The 16,077-nt window shown below is 46.6% G+C and overlaps 1 protein-coding gene across 4 annotated transcripts in view; it reads left to right on the top strand.

Moving 5' to 3' along the window:
• NAT10 (N-acetyltransferase 10) overlaps positions 1 to 16,077 on the top strand; it is a 46,167-nt gene that overhangs the window by 25,669 nt on the left and 4,421 nt on the right. For 3 of the 4 annotated variants that reach the window (XM_058305581.2, XM_012522225.4, XM_012522224.4), the window contains exons 13-28: positions 1,499 to 1,623; positions 2,379 to 2,529; positions 2,790 to 2,886; positions 3,736 to 3,852; positions 5,090 to 5,191; positions 5,289 to 5,363; positions 5,940 to 6,056; positions 6,761 to 6,894; positions 7,112 to 7,160; positions 10,766 to 10,862; positions 10,936 to 11,046; positions 11,987 to 12,159; positions 12,704 to 12,823; positions 13,163 to 13,261; positions 14,145 to 14,218; positions 15,216 to 15,299. In XM_058305581.2, the coding sequence (XP_058161564.1) occupies positions 1,499 to 1,623; positions 2,379 to 2,529; positions 2,790 to 2,886; positions 3,736 to 3,852; positions 5,090 to 5,191; positions 5,289 to 5,363; positions 5,940 to 6,056; positions 6,761 to 6,894; positions 7,112 to 7,160; positions 10,766 to 10,862; positions 10,936 to 11,046; positions 11,987 to 12,159; positions 12,704 to 12,823; positions 13,163 to 13,261; positions 14,145 to 14,218; positions 15,216 to 15,299 (1,725 nt within the window). The remainder of the gene's footprint in view (positions 1 to 1,498; positions 1,624 to 2,378; positions 2,530 to 2,789; positions 2,887 to 3,735; positions 3,853 to 5,089; positions 5,192 to 5,288; positions 5,364 to 5,939; positions 6,057 to 6,760; positions 6,895 to 7,111; positions 7,161 to 10,765; positions 10,863 to 10,935; positions 11,047 to 11,986; positions 12,160 to 12,703; positions 12,824 to 13,162; positions 13,262 to 14,144; positions 14,219 to 15,215; positions 15,300 to 16,077) is intronic. The other variant, XR_009187598.2, reaches the window with a different exon arrangement.

Here is a 16,077-nt window from a genome sequence, read left to right as displayed (position 1 = left end):
GTTAACAGTGTTAAAATAACTATAAATAGCATGAGGGAGTATTCAGCTTATAATGGCACAGGAGAAACTTTGTGGGGAAACGAACTTGGCCCAGTGGTTAGGGCGTCCGCCTACCACATGGGAGGTCCGCGGTTCAAACCCCGGGCCTCCTTGACCCGTGTGGAGCTGGCCCATGCGCAGTGCTGATGCGCGCAAGGAGTGCCCTGCCACGCAGGGGTGTCCCCCCCCCGTGTAGGGGAGCCCCTCGCGCAAGGAGTGCACCCCGTAAGGAGAGCCGCCCAGCACGAAAGAAAGTGCAGCCTGCCCAGGAATGGCGCCGCCCACACTTCCGTGCCGCTGACGACAACAGAAGTGGACAAAGAAACAAGACGCAGCATATAGACACAGAGAACAGACAAGCGGGGGACGGGGGCGGGAATTAAATAAAAAAAAAAAAGAAACTTTCTGATTCTAAGTAGTTAATGTTTGCTATAGAAAAATGAGAAAAAAGTAGGTAAACAAAGAGAAAAATCACCTGTAATCCAACCATATATAGATAACCTCCGTTATAATATGTACATTTTCTTGGCATTTTTATTTTATCTTTTCATTCTTAACAAAAGTGAAACGTCAGTATTATCTTTACTTTGCTTTTTTACATTAACAATGTATTGTGGGATTTTTTCCCAGGTCAATAATAAATACATATCTTCAGTATTAGAAAGGTTGCCATACAGAAATCATATCTCGAATGAGGTATAATTCTGCATTGCAGGTTTATTACCTTTATTAATAATTTTTTTTAAAAAAGTAAATGGAATTCCTTTGGGAGAGCTGTTTTGTGGGGGGAGGGGAGAAGTATTTCAAAATCCAGCCTTCTGATTATTATATAAAAGTTGTATTTGAGTAAGAGGATGTATTTATATAGTCTCTAAATAGTATAATAATAATGAGAACTTTGTAGTGATACAATACTTAAGCAAGAAAATCCACTGAAGCAGTCTGAACCCTTGTACTTGTGCTTGTACTCATGAGAGGGCATACTCAGAAATAAAGAGACCTACTTCAGTGAACAGATGATAGCCTTTCCCCCCCAAGTTTTGTTAGTTGTTTTACATCATCTTTTAAGTGAAAGTAGGAAGGAAAAGAATTGCCCTCTCTTGATTCCTTCATGAATGTAGCAGCTCCCATTACATTCTCTTTTCAGTCCTTGTTTTTTTAGTTTGTGTCACAGGCCTGTAGGGTGCATAGGACAATTCCCTTTGAGAATGAGGCTAACAGAGGTTGAGTTCCTGGTCCAGAGGCACCAAGTAGAAAAGCAGGACTTGAACCTAGGCCTGAGTGGCTGAGAGCTGAGCCACCGCGCTGCCTTGCCTCCTCTGGGCGTGCATCTGAAGTTCACAGAGGAACAAGGCTGTCCTCAGGAAGCAGGAGTCCGTGATGCAATGGGGAAAGTGGTTCTCTCTCCCCTTCTAGAGACCAGATGACCTCATGCCTATGCCTTTGCCTTTGCTTCTAGCTATGAGGGCACTGGCCGGTCACTGTCCCTCAAGCTCATTCAGCAGCTCCGTCAACAGAGTGCCCAGAGCCAAATCAGCACCACCGCTGAGAACAAGACCACGACGACAGCCAGACTGGCATCAGGTAGCCCCGTGTAGTCCACAGCATGTCGCTGTGGAATGAATCCCTTGCTGGAGTCCCACCTCTCTAACACTGAAGGCAGTACAAGCCTTTCCACCCTCAGGTCGAAAGGTTGAGTCCTCAAGAGGGGAAGTAGCTTTTCTCCGAGGAGTAGCCTGATTCGGACCTTCTGGTGGTTAGATCCTTGTTTGTCGCTGTATCGGGCGTGGTTGCGCGGACTTAGTAAGATCCCTTTGGGGTTGATATCAGGACAAGTTGAACAGTGACTAAAGCAGTTAAAACAAAAATTTTTTTCATTAGCACCCCTGTCCCAGATGGCTTCCTTATCTGGTTTGTTTGTTGTTTTTGCTATTTTCTGCTAGCTTTTTCTTGGGCGCCTGGGACCTCCCTTGTGAGAGGCAGGTGCTCAACTGCCTGAGCCACATCTGTTCCCTGCTTGTTTTTGGGTTTTTTTCCACTCGTTCTCTGTTCTTTGTCTTGCTTGTTGTTTTTGCTTGTTGTCTGCTTGATGTCTGTTCATTGTTTGTCTTCTTTAGGAGGCACCGGGAACCGAACCTGGGACCTCCCATATGGAAGGCGGATGTCCAACTGCTTGAGCCACATCCATTCCCCCACTGTAGCAATTTAAAAATGACCCAATTTAAATTCTTGAGCTGTATTTATCTGGACATGTGACAAATACAGAATGTTTTCCTTGTTCTTTTGGACAATGGGTATTTAATAGTTGTTTTTTATTGTGTGTTTGTTGTGGAGAACAGCTAGAACACTGCATGAGGTTTCCCTCCAGGAGTCAATCCGCTATGCCCCTGGGGATGCAGTGGAGAAGTGGCTCAACGATTTATTGTGCCTGGATTGCCTTAGCATTACTCGGATAATATCAGGCTGTCCCTTGCCTGAAACCTGTGAACTGTATCCTGCTCTGAGTTTCATTTGCCTTGTGGAAAGTAGAGGGGGTGATGAAAGAATTAAACAAAAGTGTTTGGGCCCGTTGTTCCATTGTCGAACCTTCTCAGTTTCCATTTTCTTCCTTCCCTAATAGTGTTTCTGCCCAAGATACTGGGATCCTCTTCCAAAGCGGAGGGAATTCCACATATCTGGGTGATCCTTAGAAATATTATGGCCTCCTTTGGGCTCTCTGGTTTGTTTTGGTTGCTTAACTCCAGATCCAGCTACTACGTTAATAGAGACACCCTCTTTTGCTACCACAAGGCCTCTGAAGTTTTCCTCCAACGACTCATGGCCCTCTATGTGGCATCTCACTACAAGGTAAACTGCAGCTAGTCCTTGGATGAGCTCCAGCAGTGAGCTCCAGTGCTCAGCAGTCCCCTTTGACTTTGCATTTCCCAGTGGCTCAGGTGACCATTACACTGGTAATAGGACTTAAGACGTGCCAAGGGAGGGCAGTGAGCTTGCCGGGGGGCTTGGCCTTGTCTGGGGCTTCTATCTTTGCATACAAGGTGGGGATCTCCTCCATCAGTTCAGAGTGTTAGCTGGAGAGAGGAGAAAACTTTGGCCCTTTTAAAAGGGGCACTTGTATTTCTTGTCTGTCCACTAACTTGAAAGGCTGAGCTAACTCAGCAGTCACCACCCAGGGATGCTGTGGACCTGAGACCAACTTTGTACCTCTGGGCTTTTTAAGGAACAGCTAGTTTGAGGGTGTAGAATATCTGAAATTCTCAGAAACTAAAAGGCAGGTTGGATACTTTTTGAGTATCTAGGTAGCATTTTTATGAGCAGCCTTTAATGAGGGGCTGAAGAGTTGATGTTAGAATTGGTGGCAGCTTTTCCTGAAATAGCAGCCTCTTATCTGGAAAAAGTCACTTCTCAACTGTGAAATAAGTAGTACTAAATAAGTTCTCTTCTACTGCCCTGCAGCCTTAGCCCTGGTGGTGAGATGACAGTAGGCATTTGAGGCTAAGTCCCCCTTAAGCAGTTATGAAGAGCCTCAGGCTTGCCAAAATTCCAGAAAGGCACTTTACTAGGTTTTGGCTCATCACTTGGTGTCAGGAATGGCAATATTCCAGTCATCTTAATTCTGAATGTAGCCTCTTGAGTCACCTAAAGGACAAGAGGAGAAGTAGTTCTTTTTCACTGACCGGTATTTGTGTCCCACAGAACTCTCCCAACGATCTCCAGATGCTCTCTGATGCGCCTGCTCACCACCTCTTCTGCCTTCTGCCTCCTGTGCCCCCCACCCAGAATGCCCTTCCGGAAGTGCTTGCTGTCATCCAGGTACGGGGGGGCAGGGGCATCCTCATGCACTGATTTTGGGAACCACTGAGGCATAAAGGACCAGTGACACAATACCCCCAGGTATTGTGGGAGGGGAGGCTGCTGATTTCCGGTCTGATGCCCAGTGCTGGGAGCACGTTGAGGCAGCAGTCAGGAGGCATTGAAGGAACCACCACCCATGGAACCCAGAGTCCCACGCTATTGGTGGTAAAGTGCAGAGCTGGCTTATTTTGACTTATGACTGTCCCACAAACAGAAATTTTTTACGCTTGTTCCCCCCTTTTATTATATATTGTAAGAGTAGTACCTGGTAATTAGGAAGTTAGACGATGGCAGTTTGGAAAAAAAATTTTTCTTTAATATCTGGAATCTCACCTCAAGGTATAATCACATATTTATGATTTTCTGTATCATTTTTTTCTTCATAAAAACGAGATTGTAGTGTTTGGTAATTTTTTTTTTTTTTTAAAGATTTATTTTTATTTATTTAATTCCCCTCCCCTCCCCCGGTTGTCTGTTTTCTGTGTCTTTTTGCTGAGTCTTGTTTCTTGTTTCTTGTTTCTTTGTCCGCTTCTGTTGTCGTCAGCGGCACGGGAAGTGTGGGCGGCGCCATTCCTGGGCAGGCTGCTCCCTCCTTCGCGCTGGGCGGCTCTCCTTATGGGTGCACTCCTTGCGCGTGGGGCTCCCCTACGCGGGGGACACCCTGCGTGGCGGCACTCCTTGCGCACATCAGCACTGCGCATGGGCCAGCTCCACACGGGTCAAGGAGGCCGGGGGCTAGAACCGCGGACCTCCCATGTGGTAGACGGACGCCCTAACCACTGGGCCAAAGTCCGTTTCCCGGTAATTTTTTTTTAAACTTGTCAAATATCTATCAACATAATTTTTAAAGGCTGAATAATATCTTATATGGAGGGACCTAATTTGTGGAAGCATTTTCCTGTTAGACACCTGAGTGTCCTGTATTTCCTCTGGCCGTTCAGCGCTGCCTCTGCACCCTCTCTGCCCATGTGCACAGTGTGCATGTAGCCGGGGGGTGGCCATCCTCTGCCTTGTTAATAACAGTGATCAGGATGCCCATGGCGTAGTCACGAAACTGCTCCTAGAAATGGATGAGTCAGGTACAGGGTTGAGCCTAAACACTGGGATGGAAAAAGACGACCTAGTTAGGGAAACACCAAAATGAGTGGAATCTGGAGCTGACCTTTGTATCTGCACTGCTCTGCTTCCATCACAGGTGTGCCTGGAGGGGGAGATTTCTCGCCAGTCCATCTTGAACAGTTTGTCTCGAGGCAAAAAGGCTTCAGGGGACCTGATCCCATGGACAGTGTCGGAACAGGTGATGTGCTTTCCCTGGCATGTCTCAGTAAGTGGAAGGGGTGGTGTTAGAGGATGTTTTTGTGTTAATAAGTTACTGACTTGTATCTGCCCCACAGTTCCAAGATCCAGACTTTGGCAGCCTTTCTGGTGGCAGGGTTGTTCGCATTGCTGTTCACCCGGATTATCAAGGGGTAACATGTCCTTATGCCTTTTGGGGCTAATGTAGGCTGTTAGCTACAGCCATGTTGCTGTCAGCTCTTTAGAGCAGGTATATTTGGTTGTTTGAATAGGAAACCTGTCAAGGAGCAAGCAAAGTTCCAGGCACTTCTCTGGCATGGAGAATTTGGCCAGGGCTGGGGTTCGGCAGGTAGACAGTGTTCTCGCTCTCCCTTTGTGAGCACAGGGGACTTTCCATAATTACTTACAGACTCTTGGAAATCCCTACCCAGGGTTTAGCCATAGTACTGGCCTTGGTACAGAAATTGTCCCTTTTTGGGCTTGCTGATCTGTGGACCAGAAAGCACAGACAGCATTCCTGCCCCCAAGTGGCCTTGGTGGGCCAGACGAGAGTAAGCGTGAGGGTCATGCTCCTCTTGGTCTTGGGGGGCTCTGCTTTGATACCATTGAGGGATTTCTTTGGTTCTCTTTGCCAAGCACAGTTTTACACGGAGTGAAGGCTTTGTGGAAGCAAGAGGGGAGTAGAAATGGTTCACACAAACCCAGAGCATCTCTTTTCTCTTTGCCGGTTTCCTTTCATGTTTGCTCAGATGGGCTATGGCAGCCGAGCTCTGCAGCTGCTGCAGATGTACTACGAAGGCAGATACCCTTGTCTTGAGGAAAAGGTCCTTGACACATCACAAGAAATTCACACCATAAGCAGCGAGGTAAGCGTCACTTGGCAAAACTCCTGCTTCTTGGGAGGATAATTCTCTAGGGTCTTCTGGAGCATCACTGAGAGCTGTCCAGCGATTTCCTCCAAGGAGAAGCAGATTTCCTCTTCGGTGTGGGGGAAGCTGCATCTTTCTCTCTAGTTGAGATCCCTAGGTCAGTGGTTCTTTCAGTGTCCCCAGACCAGTATCATCAGCATTACTCAAAACTTGTTAAAAATGCTTTCCAGGTGATTCTGATGCATGTTAGAGTTTGAGAATCACTGCTGTAGTTTCCTGTTCTTTAGTTCTAGACCCACGCTCAGAGGAGTGCTGTTTTTCTTTGATAAGGATGTTTAACAGTAGGAACTGTAACAGGCAGGCAGGTTTTCACAACCATCCATTTGGTTTTGACCAGGTACCTGCTTAGGAGCTCAGGCAGGGGCTTGTATTTAAGTGCAGATTCAGATTGAGCTGTGGCTGTTCTCCTGCATGCTAGGTTGAGCAGTGTGATTCCAGGTGTGTGTAGATGTTGATCGTACTTGAGAATGATTACTTGACTCATTGGTGTTCTTACATTTTAAAAACCACAGGAACAAACCATGAAAGCTCTTCGGTTTTTGTTGTGTTTAGTTCAGAGCCTGGAGTGGCAGGGGTGCTTGGGAACATCTCTCCCTCTCCTCTCCTGCTGAGTGCACTCTTCTTCCCCGGTGTCTCTGCAGGCTGTCAGCTTGTTGGAAGAGGTCATCACTCCTCGGAAGAACCTGCCTCCCTTACTCCTCAAATTGAGTGAGAGGCCTGCCGAGCCCCTGGATTACCTGGGTGTTTCTTACGGCTTGACTCCCAGGCTCCTCAAGTAAGTGTCTGCCTGTCCTTCTTCCAGCATCAACCCCATGGCATCAGTGTCCTGAAAAAGAAGAGACCGGTGGGCTGGATGTCTGACGCTCCCCTTCCAGCCATTGTCTGTCAGCCACCTACTGGCTGGCTCTTGCTCCTGGACCTTGCCCATCTCTACCTGTCAGCCCCTCTCTGGAGGGCACACATAGTGACCGACTCTTTTTGCATCTTTGCAGGTTCTGGAAACGAGCTGGATTTGTCCCTGTTTATCTGAGACAGACACCGGTGAGCTGGGGCTCCTGGCAGAGGGTTTAAGGTTGTGGTTTTGGTTGGAAAGACATCTGTCCTTGCTCAGGGCTGTAGTGCCTCCCTGCTGCTGTGCTCTGAGCGGGTGTGCTTCCTGTGCCTCTGAAGAACTTGATTGGGAGGCTCACCAAAACATCCACCCTCATAGAAAGGCATGTGACTGCACATTTATTCCACAGTACGTAATGCATGCCTGGTGTGCACTGGACTTCGTCTTCGATTATTAAATTGTAGAGGTGCACTTGGACTCATCACCTGAATTCTGGAATCTTGTAACCTGAGGGTTTCCCTTGAATTTGGGGGCGGGGGTGGGGGGAACCTAACAAACTGGCTTTAGGAGATAAGTACAATTGGACAGACCATTATTAAAAATTATCTGGGGAGTGGGTGTAGCTCAGTCGTTCCCATGTAAAAGGTCCCCAATTTACTTGAACTGGGGTTCAATCCCCAGTGCCTCCTAAAAAATTTTATCTGCAGGAGAGATGTTGGATGGATGTGTATGACACATGGATTTTAGACAGTCCATGGAGGATTATTGAGGGGAGGTGAGCGTTAATGATCTCAGTTATTTAAAATGTATATATATTTAGCACGTACAGCAAATCAGGCAGTGAACAAGAGACAAACCATGAAGCTTATTTTCTAGTGGGTGGAAATAAGCAACAAAGTAGTAAACCTATAAGGAGTTTTCAGATAATGTTATGGTCCTTGAAGATGATAGTTATAATGGGGGATAAAGCTTTTGAGGGGGTGACTTTTCAAATTGAAACCTGAATGATTAGAATGGTCCAGCTGACATTCTTGGAGAAAAGAGCATTTCTAAGCAGATGGAAAAGCAAATGTTAGGGCCTGTGTTGGAAATGAACTTGGTGAATTGTGCAGCTGGAGTCTCCAAGAGGGAAAGAGTAGTGGTTCATGGCAAGCAGCGAAGTGTAAGTACCAATTCTGCATTTTCTTCCCATTGGATCAGCAAGCTGTTGGAGGGAAAGATTCGGTGGCTGTTTTGTGGAGGATGGACAGTGGTCAGCAAGGAGACCAGTGGGGGCTGACTTTAGGAGCCTTAGTGAGAAGATGGAGTGGTTTCATCTGGGGGACAGTAGTGAAGGTAGACGGATGTGGTCAGAATCTTGATATGCTTTAGAGGTAGACTTGACACAAGTTGTTGAAGGATTTGATGTGGAGGGTGAGTACATAATGCCTAGATGTTTGACTTGAGAGAAAATGGATGTTTGAGAAATTAGGTGTTGGAGGTGCTGTTTACACTGGGCATGGGTGGAAAGGAGAGGCTTGGAAGGAAAAGCAGGGATTTTGTGAGAAAACATGTGATATGCCTATTGGACTTCCAAATGGAAATATGGAATAAGCAATTGGCAATAGGAGTCTGAAGTTCAGAGAAAGGCTGGGGCTGGAAATAGAGTTTGGAGAATCATCAGCATATTCTTAGTAGAATATATTCTTTGAGAGCAGGAATTTCTTTTTTTTTTTGGTCTCTTCTTTACTCACTGCTGTCTTCTGAGCACTTAGAATAGTATATGACAAATATTCAGTAAATACTTTTGTTCAGTGAGAGTAAATATTTAAAACCCCTGGAAGTAGGGACAGAGTAGATAGGAGTCTTTGGAGCTTTCCAATATTTAGAGTAAAAAGGAAGATGACACAGCAAGGAAGAAGAGTGGCTGTGGTGTTAGGGTCCAAGAGACAAACTGTTTTAAGGAGTGTCTAATGCCCTCAGAGAACAAGTAAGATGAGGAAAAATGATGATTGGATTTGCCAATGAAAGGGGTATTTGTGATCTGAATGAAAGCAGTTTATAGAGTGGAGGGTTAAACTTAGTTGGAGTGTGTATTATCAGAGTTCTCCAGAGAAGCAAAACCAATAGGGCATGTGTGTGTGTATATATGTATGTATACGTATATACATATGTGTATATGTTTAATACGTTAGATTTATTTCAAGGAGTTAGTTCACGTGACTGTGGGGGCTGGCAAGTCTGAGATGCATAGGGCAGGTCGCCTTGAAGTTCTAGTGAGAGTGATAATGCAGTCGTGAATCCGGGATCCAGAGGAAGCCAGCAGTCTGTAAGGCAGAATGTCTTCTTGAATCCCTTAGTTCTCTGCATTAAGGTCTCCAACTGATTGGATGAGGCCCATCTACATTATTGAGGGTAACTTAAAGTTAACCGATTGTAGATGTTAATCACATCTATGAAATACCTCCACAGCAACATCTAGACCAGTGTTTGACCAAACAGCTGGGTATCATAACCTAGTCAAGCTGACACTAAAATAACCTTCATTGGGGAGTGGGGAGTGGGTGTAGTCAGTGGTTGAGTGCCTGCCTCCCATGTACGAGGTCCCAGGTTCAATCCTTGGTACCTTCTTTTAAAAAAAAAATTAATCTTCACAGTGTGCATCGAGGAGAAAGGAGTGAGGAAATAGGCTGAGTAGACAATTCTTTCACAAGATTGAAACAGGCAGAGAAATAAGGTAGCTGGAGAGAGCCTGGAGTTACGGAGAGTTTGTTTGCTGTTGAGTAGATCCTGCCGAGATCAAGCAAGGGGTGGTCAAGTGAGTGGGGATGATTTCCTGAGTACAGGCCTTGAGGGGCTTGGAGGGGGGGTGGACCCAGAGCTCGGGAGGAGAGCTGGGCACCTCGTTCTTCACAGCAGGATAGTCTGTGGGTGACAGAGGTGTCAGTTGGATGATTGGCGTTGGGAGGGTGAAGAAGTTCTCTTGTTCTTTCCTCAGTGAGGGGAGGTCATCAGCTGAGAGGAGGGAGCGTTGGAGTCTTGCTTTTGAGTGTCCTAGGGTGGAGTTGAGTACCTGCTTGAGGGTTTAAAGGAGGACTGGTGAAGACGGTTGGTTGTTTGGCTGCTTCCTGTGGGCATGGAGGAGCACATAGATTTCACTGTTTTTTTTTTGTCTGCAAGTTTGGCCAAGGTTTGGCAGTCGACTGCAAGAAGACAGCACACAGCTTCAGTGCAGACTATGTCATGTCCCGTGGTCTTGTGCTGTGTGCTGCTTGTTTGTTACCTGGTGCTGGAGTTTTGTCATATGAATACTCTTTGATTGCAAAGCCATTAGGTATTTTTATGGCTTATGTTGTTATGTAGTAAAAAAATTTAAAAACCTGTGGTCTCATAATCACTTATTTTGGTACCTAAAGAAGCCTGCATTTGAGGTTTTGCCCGTCGAGTTTATCCTGTAAGGCTCTAAAAATGTCTTGACTGGATTGTGTGGCGTTTAAGCTCTCTGGCTGAGAATCTACCTGACAGGAGCAGGGGACTCATTGGGCCCCTTCTTTGGGTCCAGAGCAAAAGCCATGCCCTGAAGTTCTGCTGCATTTCCATGGCCCCTTTAAGGAAATTGAAGGACAAAGTGGACCTTTGAAAGTCCTGCTGTGTAAGATGAGTCAACATGAGCAATGACAAGGTGAGGGCTCTGCTGTGAAAGGGTCTCCCAGCTGGGGAGGAAAGAGAGGCCTGTGGAAGCACTGAGCCTTTCTTCCCTGTGTGCTTCCCCTTGACCAGTAACTGCCTTTCAAAAAGAGGGGCTTGGTTCCAATTAGGAATATGTGTTTCCCAGAATGACCTGACCGGAGAACACTCATGCATCATGCTGAAAACACTGACTGAAGAGGATGCGACTGACCAGGGAGCCTGGCTCTTGGCCTTTTGGAAAGGTGAATGAATGAGGAGGGGTGGGTGCCCGGCGGTGGCCCTCAGTCCTCTGACTCTGTGTGGTAATACCTGCAGATTTCCGAAGGCGGTTCCTAGCCTTGCTGTCCTACCAGTTCAGCACCTTCTCTCCTTCTCTGGCTCTGAACATCATTCAGAACCGGAACACTGGGAAGCCAGCCCAGCCAGGTGAGCCAGTGGGACTGAGGGGAGTCTTGGCAGGGGCTTGGCTCTGTGGAGGGGAGGCAGGTGTGGTGGTGTAGGAATCGAGGGACCTGGTTCACTGCTTACCCTGACCATTTCCTGCTTGGCAGGCCGCTGCTGTGTCCCAGGCCCTGCCCTAGGTATGTTGTCACTCACGCAGTCTTCATCTTCATAACAAGACTTTGGAAATGTGATTTGAGTTCAGAACTGTCAAAGACGTGTGTACAGTAGTTAATCAGGAACCCAATTTAAATCCTGCGATCTAGGGAATGAGTCACTTAATCTCTGAGGTTCGGTTTCCTCATTTATGAAATTGTAATAAGAATACGTTGCCAGCCTTCTTTGCCCAACATGTGGAAATGCTTTGTGCATATACGTTTTGCTTAACTAATTAAAATATAAACATGTGTAAGGGATCATTTGTATTAATAGCTGTGTGTTTGTCTTTCGCTAATTTTGTATATATGTATGTTTGTGTACATACGGATATATTTTTGCCAGTTATATCTTGATGGAAGATTTGTGTTCCTTGAGCTGAGCAGAGCATACCCAATGCCTGTGAAGCTGGATCCTGAGGAGAAGTGACAAAGTGTTGCTGTGTTTCTCTAATCCTGGGCCATGGGGAGCCTTTCCTTTGTTTGTTGTGTTGACGTGGGAGCTCTGAGCATGGCCACATGTCATCTCTCCACCCTCCGTGTGTGGCCTGGAATTGCCTTCCCCTTTGGCAGGAGAAGGGTTGGCGCGCTGGGGCTGGCCAGGCACCTGTGTGCACCACTGGGCGGGTGCCTTTTGGCTGAGCACCTTGTGGGGAGCAGTGCTAGGGCATTTCCCAGGACTGGTGTTCCTGCTCTCTCATGGCTCCTGCCAGACACTGTGAGGGTGACAGGCTGACCTGATTCACCTTGGCTCTGTGTCGTGTGTCTAGCCCTAAGCCGAGAGGAGCTGGAGGCGCTTTTCCTACCCTATGACCTGAAGAGGCTGGAGATGTATTCACGGAACATGGTGGACTATCATCTCATCATGGACATGGTCCCAGCCATCTCCCGGATATTCTTCCTGAACCACTTGGGGGACCTGTCTCTGTCCGCTGCCCAGTCGGTAGGTTCCCTGGTGCTCCTGTGGTAGAAAGAGAAGCTGGTATTTGTGGAGCGTTTTATGTGCTAGGTGTTGGGTTGGGTGTTTTTACTTACTTTTGTGCATTTAGTTCCTAACAGTTCTGATGGGTGGATAGTGCGGGCTTCCCATTTTACAGATGAGGATACCTGGGCTCTGAAGTTGAGGAAGGTACCTAGAATCCAGTTAGTAAGTAGAGGAACTGCAGTTTGAACTCAAATTCCCTCCACCCCTCCACCCTCCCACCTGCCATGGCCTTAATACGCACCTGCTACCTTAGCAGAGCTCTAGGAACACCCTGAACTTCTCATGTAGTTGTGGAGCAGGTATTTTCTAAGATCATGACTTAGTTTGGAGATTTCAGGAAGCCCTAGGGATACAAGTAGCAGAATACAAGAAAAGATTTCAAAGTAGGTCTGTATTTTGTACCACATAGCTTTGCTCAAACAGAATAACTCTGGTTGTCAGCACCATTTTAGTGGGGGAGGACCCATCCTGGAGGTCATGCAGCAGATTCTCCATCCTCCAGGCTCTTCTGTTGGGGATGGGTCTGCAGCACAAGTCTGTGGATCAGCTGGAAAAGGAGATTGAGCTGCCCTCGGGCCAACTGATGGGGCTTTTCAACCGGATTATCCGCAAAGTTGTGAAGGTACTGCTGCCTAGGGGGAGGGCTTTGCTGTTTTAAATAACGTAAATATCTATTCTTTGACCTCAAGATAAACAAATGCAAACATTTGGCCATATTTGCTTTAATTTTACTCACATATACCCCCGAAGAAATATGACTTCAGCTGTATCTAATGTTCTGTGTTCCCTCTACGAGGTAGCCACTGTTTTTATACTTCTACTGTGAATGTAGGTACTCATAAACTACATAGAATGTATGTTTTTAAAATGCATACCTTTAAGACCCTGAATGACATGGCAGGGAGTGCCTGGGTCCCTAATGCTCCTTCATTTTGCGCTTCTCGGCTGTTGTCTTTTGTAGCTGTTTAATGAAGTGCAGGAAAAGGCCATTGAGGAGCAGATGGTGGCAGTGAAAGATGTAGTTATGGAGCCCACAATGAAGACCCTGAGCGATGACCTGGTACGTTCCTGCTGATGGCCTTGGGAAGCTCTGCGCTTGCCTCGGTTGGTTTTGGCCTATAAAGGCAGTATGTTCTCCCCCTCCCTTCTCCAACAGGAGTCCTCTGCTCTGCTCTCCTCTGCTCAGTAGTGCTCCCAGGACTTCACTGCATGGGCTCTGTAGCTCCTGCCCTCTGTACTTGAGCTCTCATGGTTCTGTGGTCACACTTCTCCGAGTGTGTGTGAATGCAAGCCAGCCAGCATCTACTGTTGTAAACATTGTTTGTCCTTTTAGTATTTATACAGTGCATATTTTATATACAGCTATACTTTAATGAAAGCTGCCTATGATGATTCTGAGGTTAAAACAGAGAAATGTTTTGCTGTCACTATTATATTCTACCTTCCCTCTCCTTTTCTGAACTTTGGGCTCACTGCTTGATTCTTTTTTTTTTAAAAGATTTATTTATTTATTTATCTCCCTTTCCCCCCCACCCCAGGTGTCTGTTCTCTGTGTCCGTTTGCTGCATGTTCTTCTTTGTCCGCTTCTGTTGTTGTCACCGGCACGGGAATCTGTGTTTCTTTTCATTGCATCATCTTGTTGTGTCAGCTCTCCGTGTGTGCGGTGCCATTCCTGGGCAGACTAAACTTTCTTTTGCACTGGGCAGCTCTCCTTATGGGGCGCACTCCTTGTGTGTGGGCTCCCCTACACAGGGACACCCCTGCGTGGCATGGCACTCCTTGTGTGCATCAGCACTGCGTGTGGGCCAGCTCCACACGGGTCAAGGAGGCCCGGGGTTTGAACCGTGGACCTCACTCTGGTAGATGGACGCCCTAACCACTGGGCCAAGTCCACTTCCACTGCTTGATTCTGACTTACTCGGTCTATGGGTCTGTGACCCTAGGATGAAGCAGCAAAGGAATTCCAGGAGAAACATAAGAAAGAAGTGGGAAAACTGAAGAACATGGACCTGTCTCAGTAAGGCCTCTTCTGCTGCTTGTGGGCTGCTGGGTGTTTGTGGGAAGCGAAGGCTTGGTCTTCATTCAGATTTCTTCTACCTCTTGAGTTCCCTGGAAACTATGGTTCAAGAGATTGGTTTTAGAAGCACTAAGAGCTAATAACTTCCAAGTTTACTGTTTGTTTAATTTTGGAGGATTTGGTTCCCCAGAATTGGAAAGATAAACTCTACTACTTTGATTTCCAAATTGTGCTCTCTAGATGCCAGGGGTTTTGCTCTCATGCCTTAGGGCTTCCTCTGGGAAGGGGGGTGTCGATCAAATGGGCATTTTAATAACTTTTCTTCTGTATTTGGCTTTTGCATGTGAATTTGTTTGAAGAAAGGATTCTACTGCCCCCTAAAGCCCCTTGTTCTAGAACCCTCTGGGTACTAGGAATTCTAGTTTCCTTTGAGCTTCAACTGTAATGTTGCTGCTCCCTACTGACTGCTGTGGATTGATGTGATTAACTCCAGAATTAGTGGCCACTGATCCTCTTTGCAGTTCAAATCCCATTGCTGGATCATTAGTGATGGCTGATGTTGGACAAATGAGATGGAGGTGGCCAGGAGGTCCCTGGTCAGGGTATCGAGCCTAGTGTCTGCCCTTGGCTTTGCAATATTAAAGCTTTGATTTGTTAAAAAAAAAACGATCAGAAAGAGACAGGGTGAGGGGCTCGTCTCAGGGAGCATGTGGGCAAATACCTGGAGGTGGGGGGACGGGAGCCGTTGCTTGGTGGGCGGTTAATGAGAGGCAGGTGGACGGAGTCAGGCAGGCTGCCTGCTGTGCACAACTGTCCCGTCACCCACCCCTGCTGGCAGTCCTGGTGACCTAGAGCTATGCCTGTTTCCTCCTCTGCTGTTGAAGCGCTGACACAGCTCAGCCTGGCTTTCAGCGCAGGAGGTGTCTGATAATGTCATTATCTTCTTTTCAACAGTCCCCTTTTCTTTTGAGCAGACTTTGACATTTCCTTTTTTTAGGTACATAATCCGTGGGGATGATGAGGAATGGAATGACGTTTTGAACAAAGCTGGGCAGAATGCCTCAGTCGTCAGCCTGAAAAGGTAAGGATGTACAGTCTAGCATCCACGTGACAGGATGGCTTCTCTGCTTCTCTCAACTGACTTCCAGTAGGAAATAAGAGGTTAGAGCAAGAGCCTTGAAGGAAAAGTCAGAATAATTTCCTTTTAGGTCCCCTGGTCTCTACTGTTGCAGCAAAGCTCCTGCAGGTCAGACAGGGCCATCACTTTGCCTTGGGCTTCTGCATTTTTCCCATTCACTGGCCATGCCTGGGTACCAGTCTGTCATAGAGCTAGGTCTGAGTTGACAGTTCAGGAGTTGTCAGGTGCTGAGCATGGACCCAGCACTTCCATGCAGCATGTGGCCGTTTCAGCCCCATCACTGCTTTCAAGATGAAGTAGCCAAGGCTCTAAGTGGTAAGTGTCTTGGCCAAGTAAAAGGCAAGTTACTAGTAAAAGGGAGAGCCAGAATCAGGATTCAGTTTGGTCTAACCCCAAGCCCATAGGTTAACTCTACTGTCCTTCCTCTAAGCCAGTGGTTCCCCAATTTTTTGGTTTTAGAGTTCCTTTATACACTTAAAAATTAAAATTATTGAAGACTCTTATGAGTTTTTTTTTTTTGAATTATCTTTATAGATATTTTGACATTAAAAACTAAAAACAATAATTTGGAAAATAACATTCAAAATAAATGTTGCTTTGTTGTTTTGAAGAATATGCTATTTTCATAAAGATTTTGGTCAGAAGTGGTATTGTTTTACATCTACAAATTTTCAAATCCCTCCCCCCTTTTTTTTTAGGAGGTACAAGGGATTGAACCCAG

Source organism: Dasypus novemcinctus, chromosome 10 (assembly GCF_030445035.2).
Source record: "Dasypus novemcinctus isolate mDasNov1 chromosome 10, mDasNov1.1.hap2, whole genome shotgun sequence".
Classification (NCBI taxonomy): domain Eukaryota; kingdom Metazoa; phylum Chordata; class Mammalia; order Cingulata; family Dasypodidae; genus Dasypus; species Dasypus novemcinctus.
Note: the sequence above shows the minus strand (reverse complement) of the source record. Positions and strands in the feature narration are given on the sequence as shown.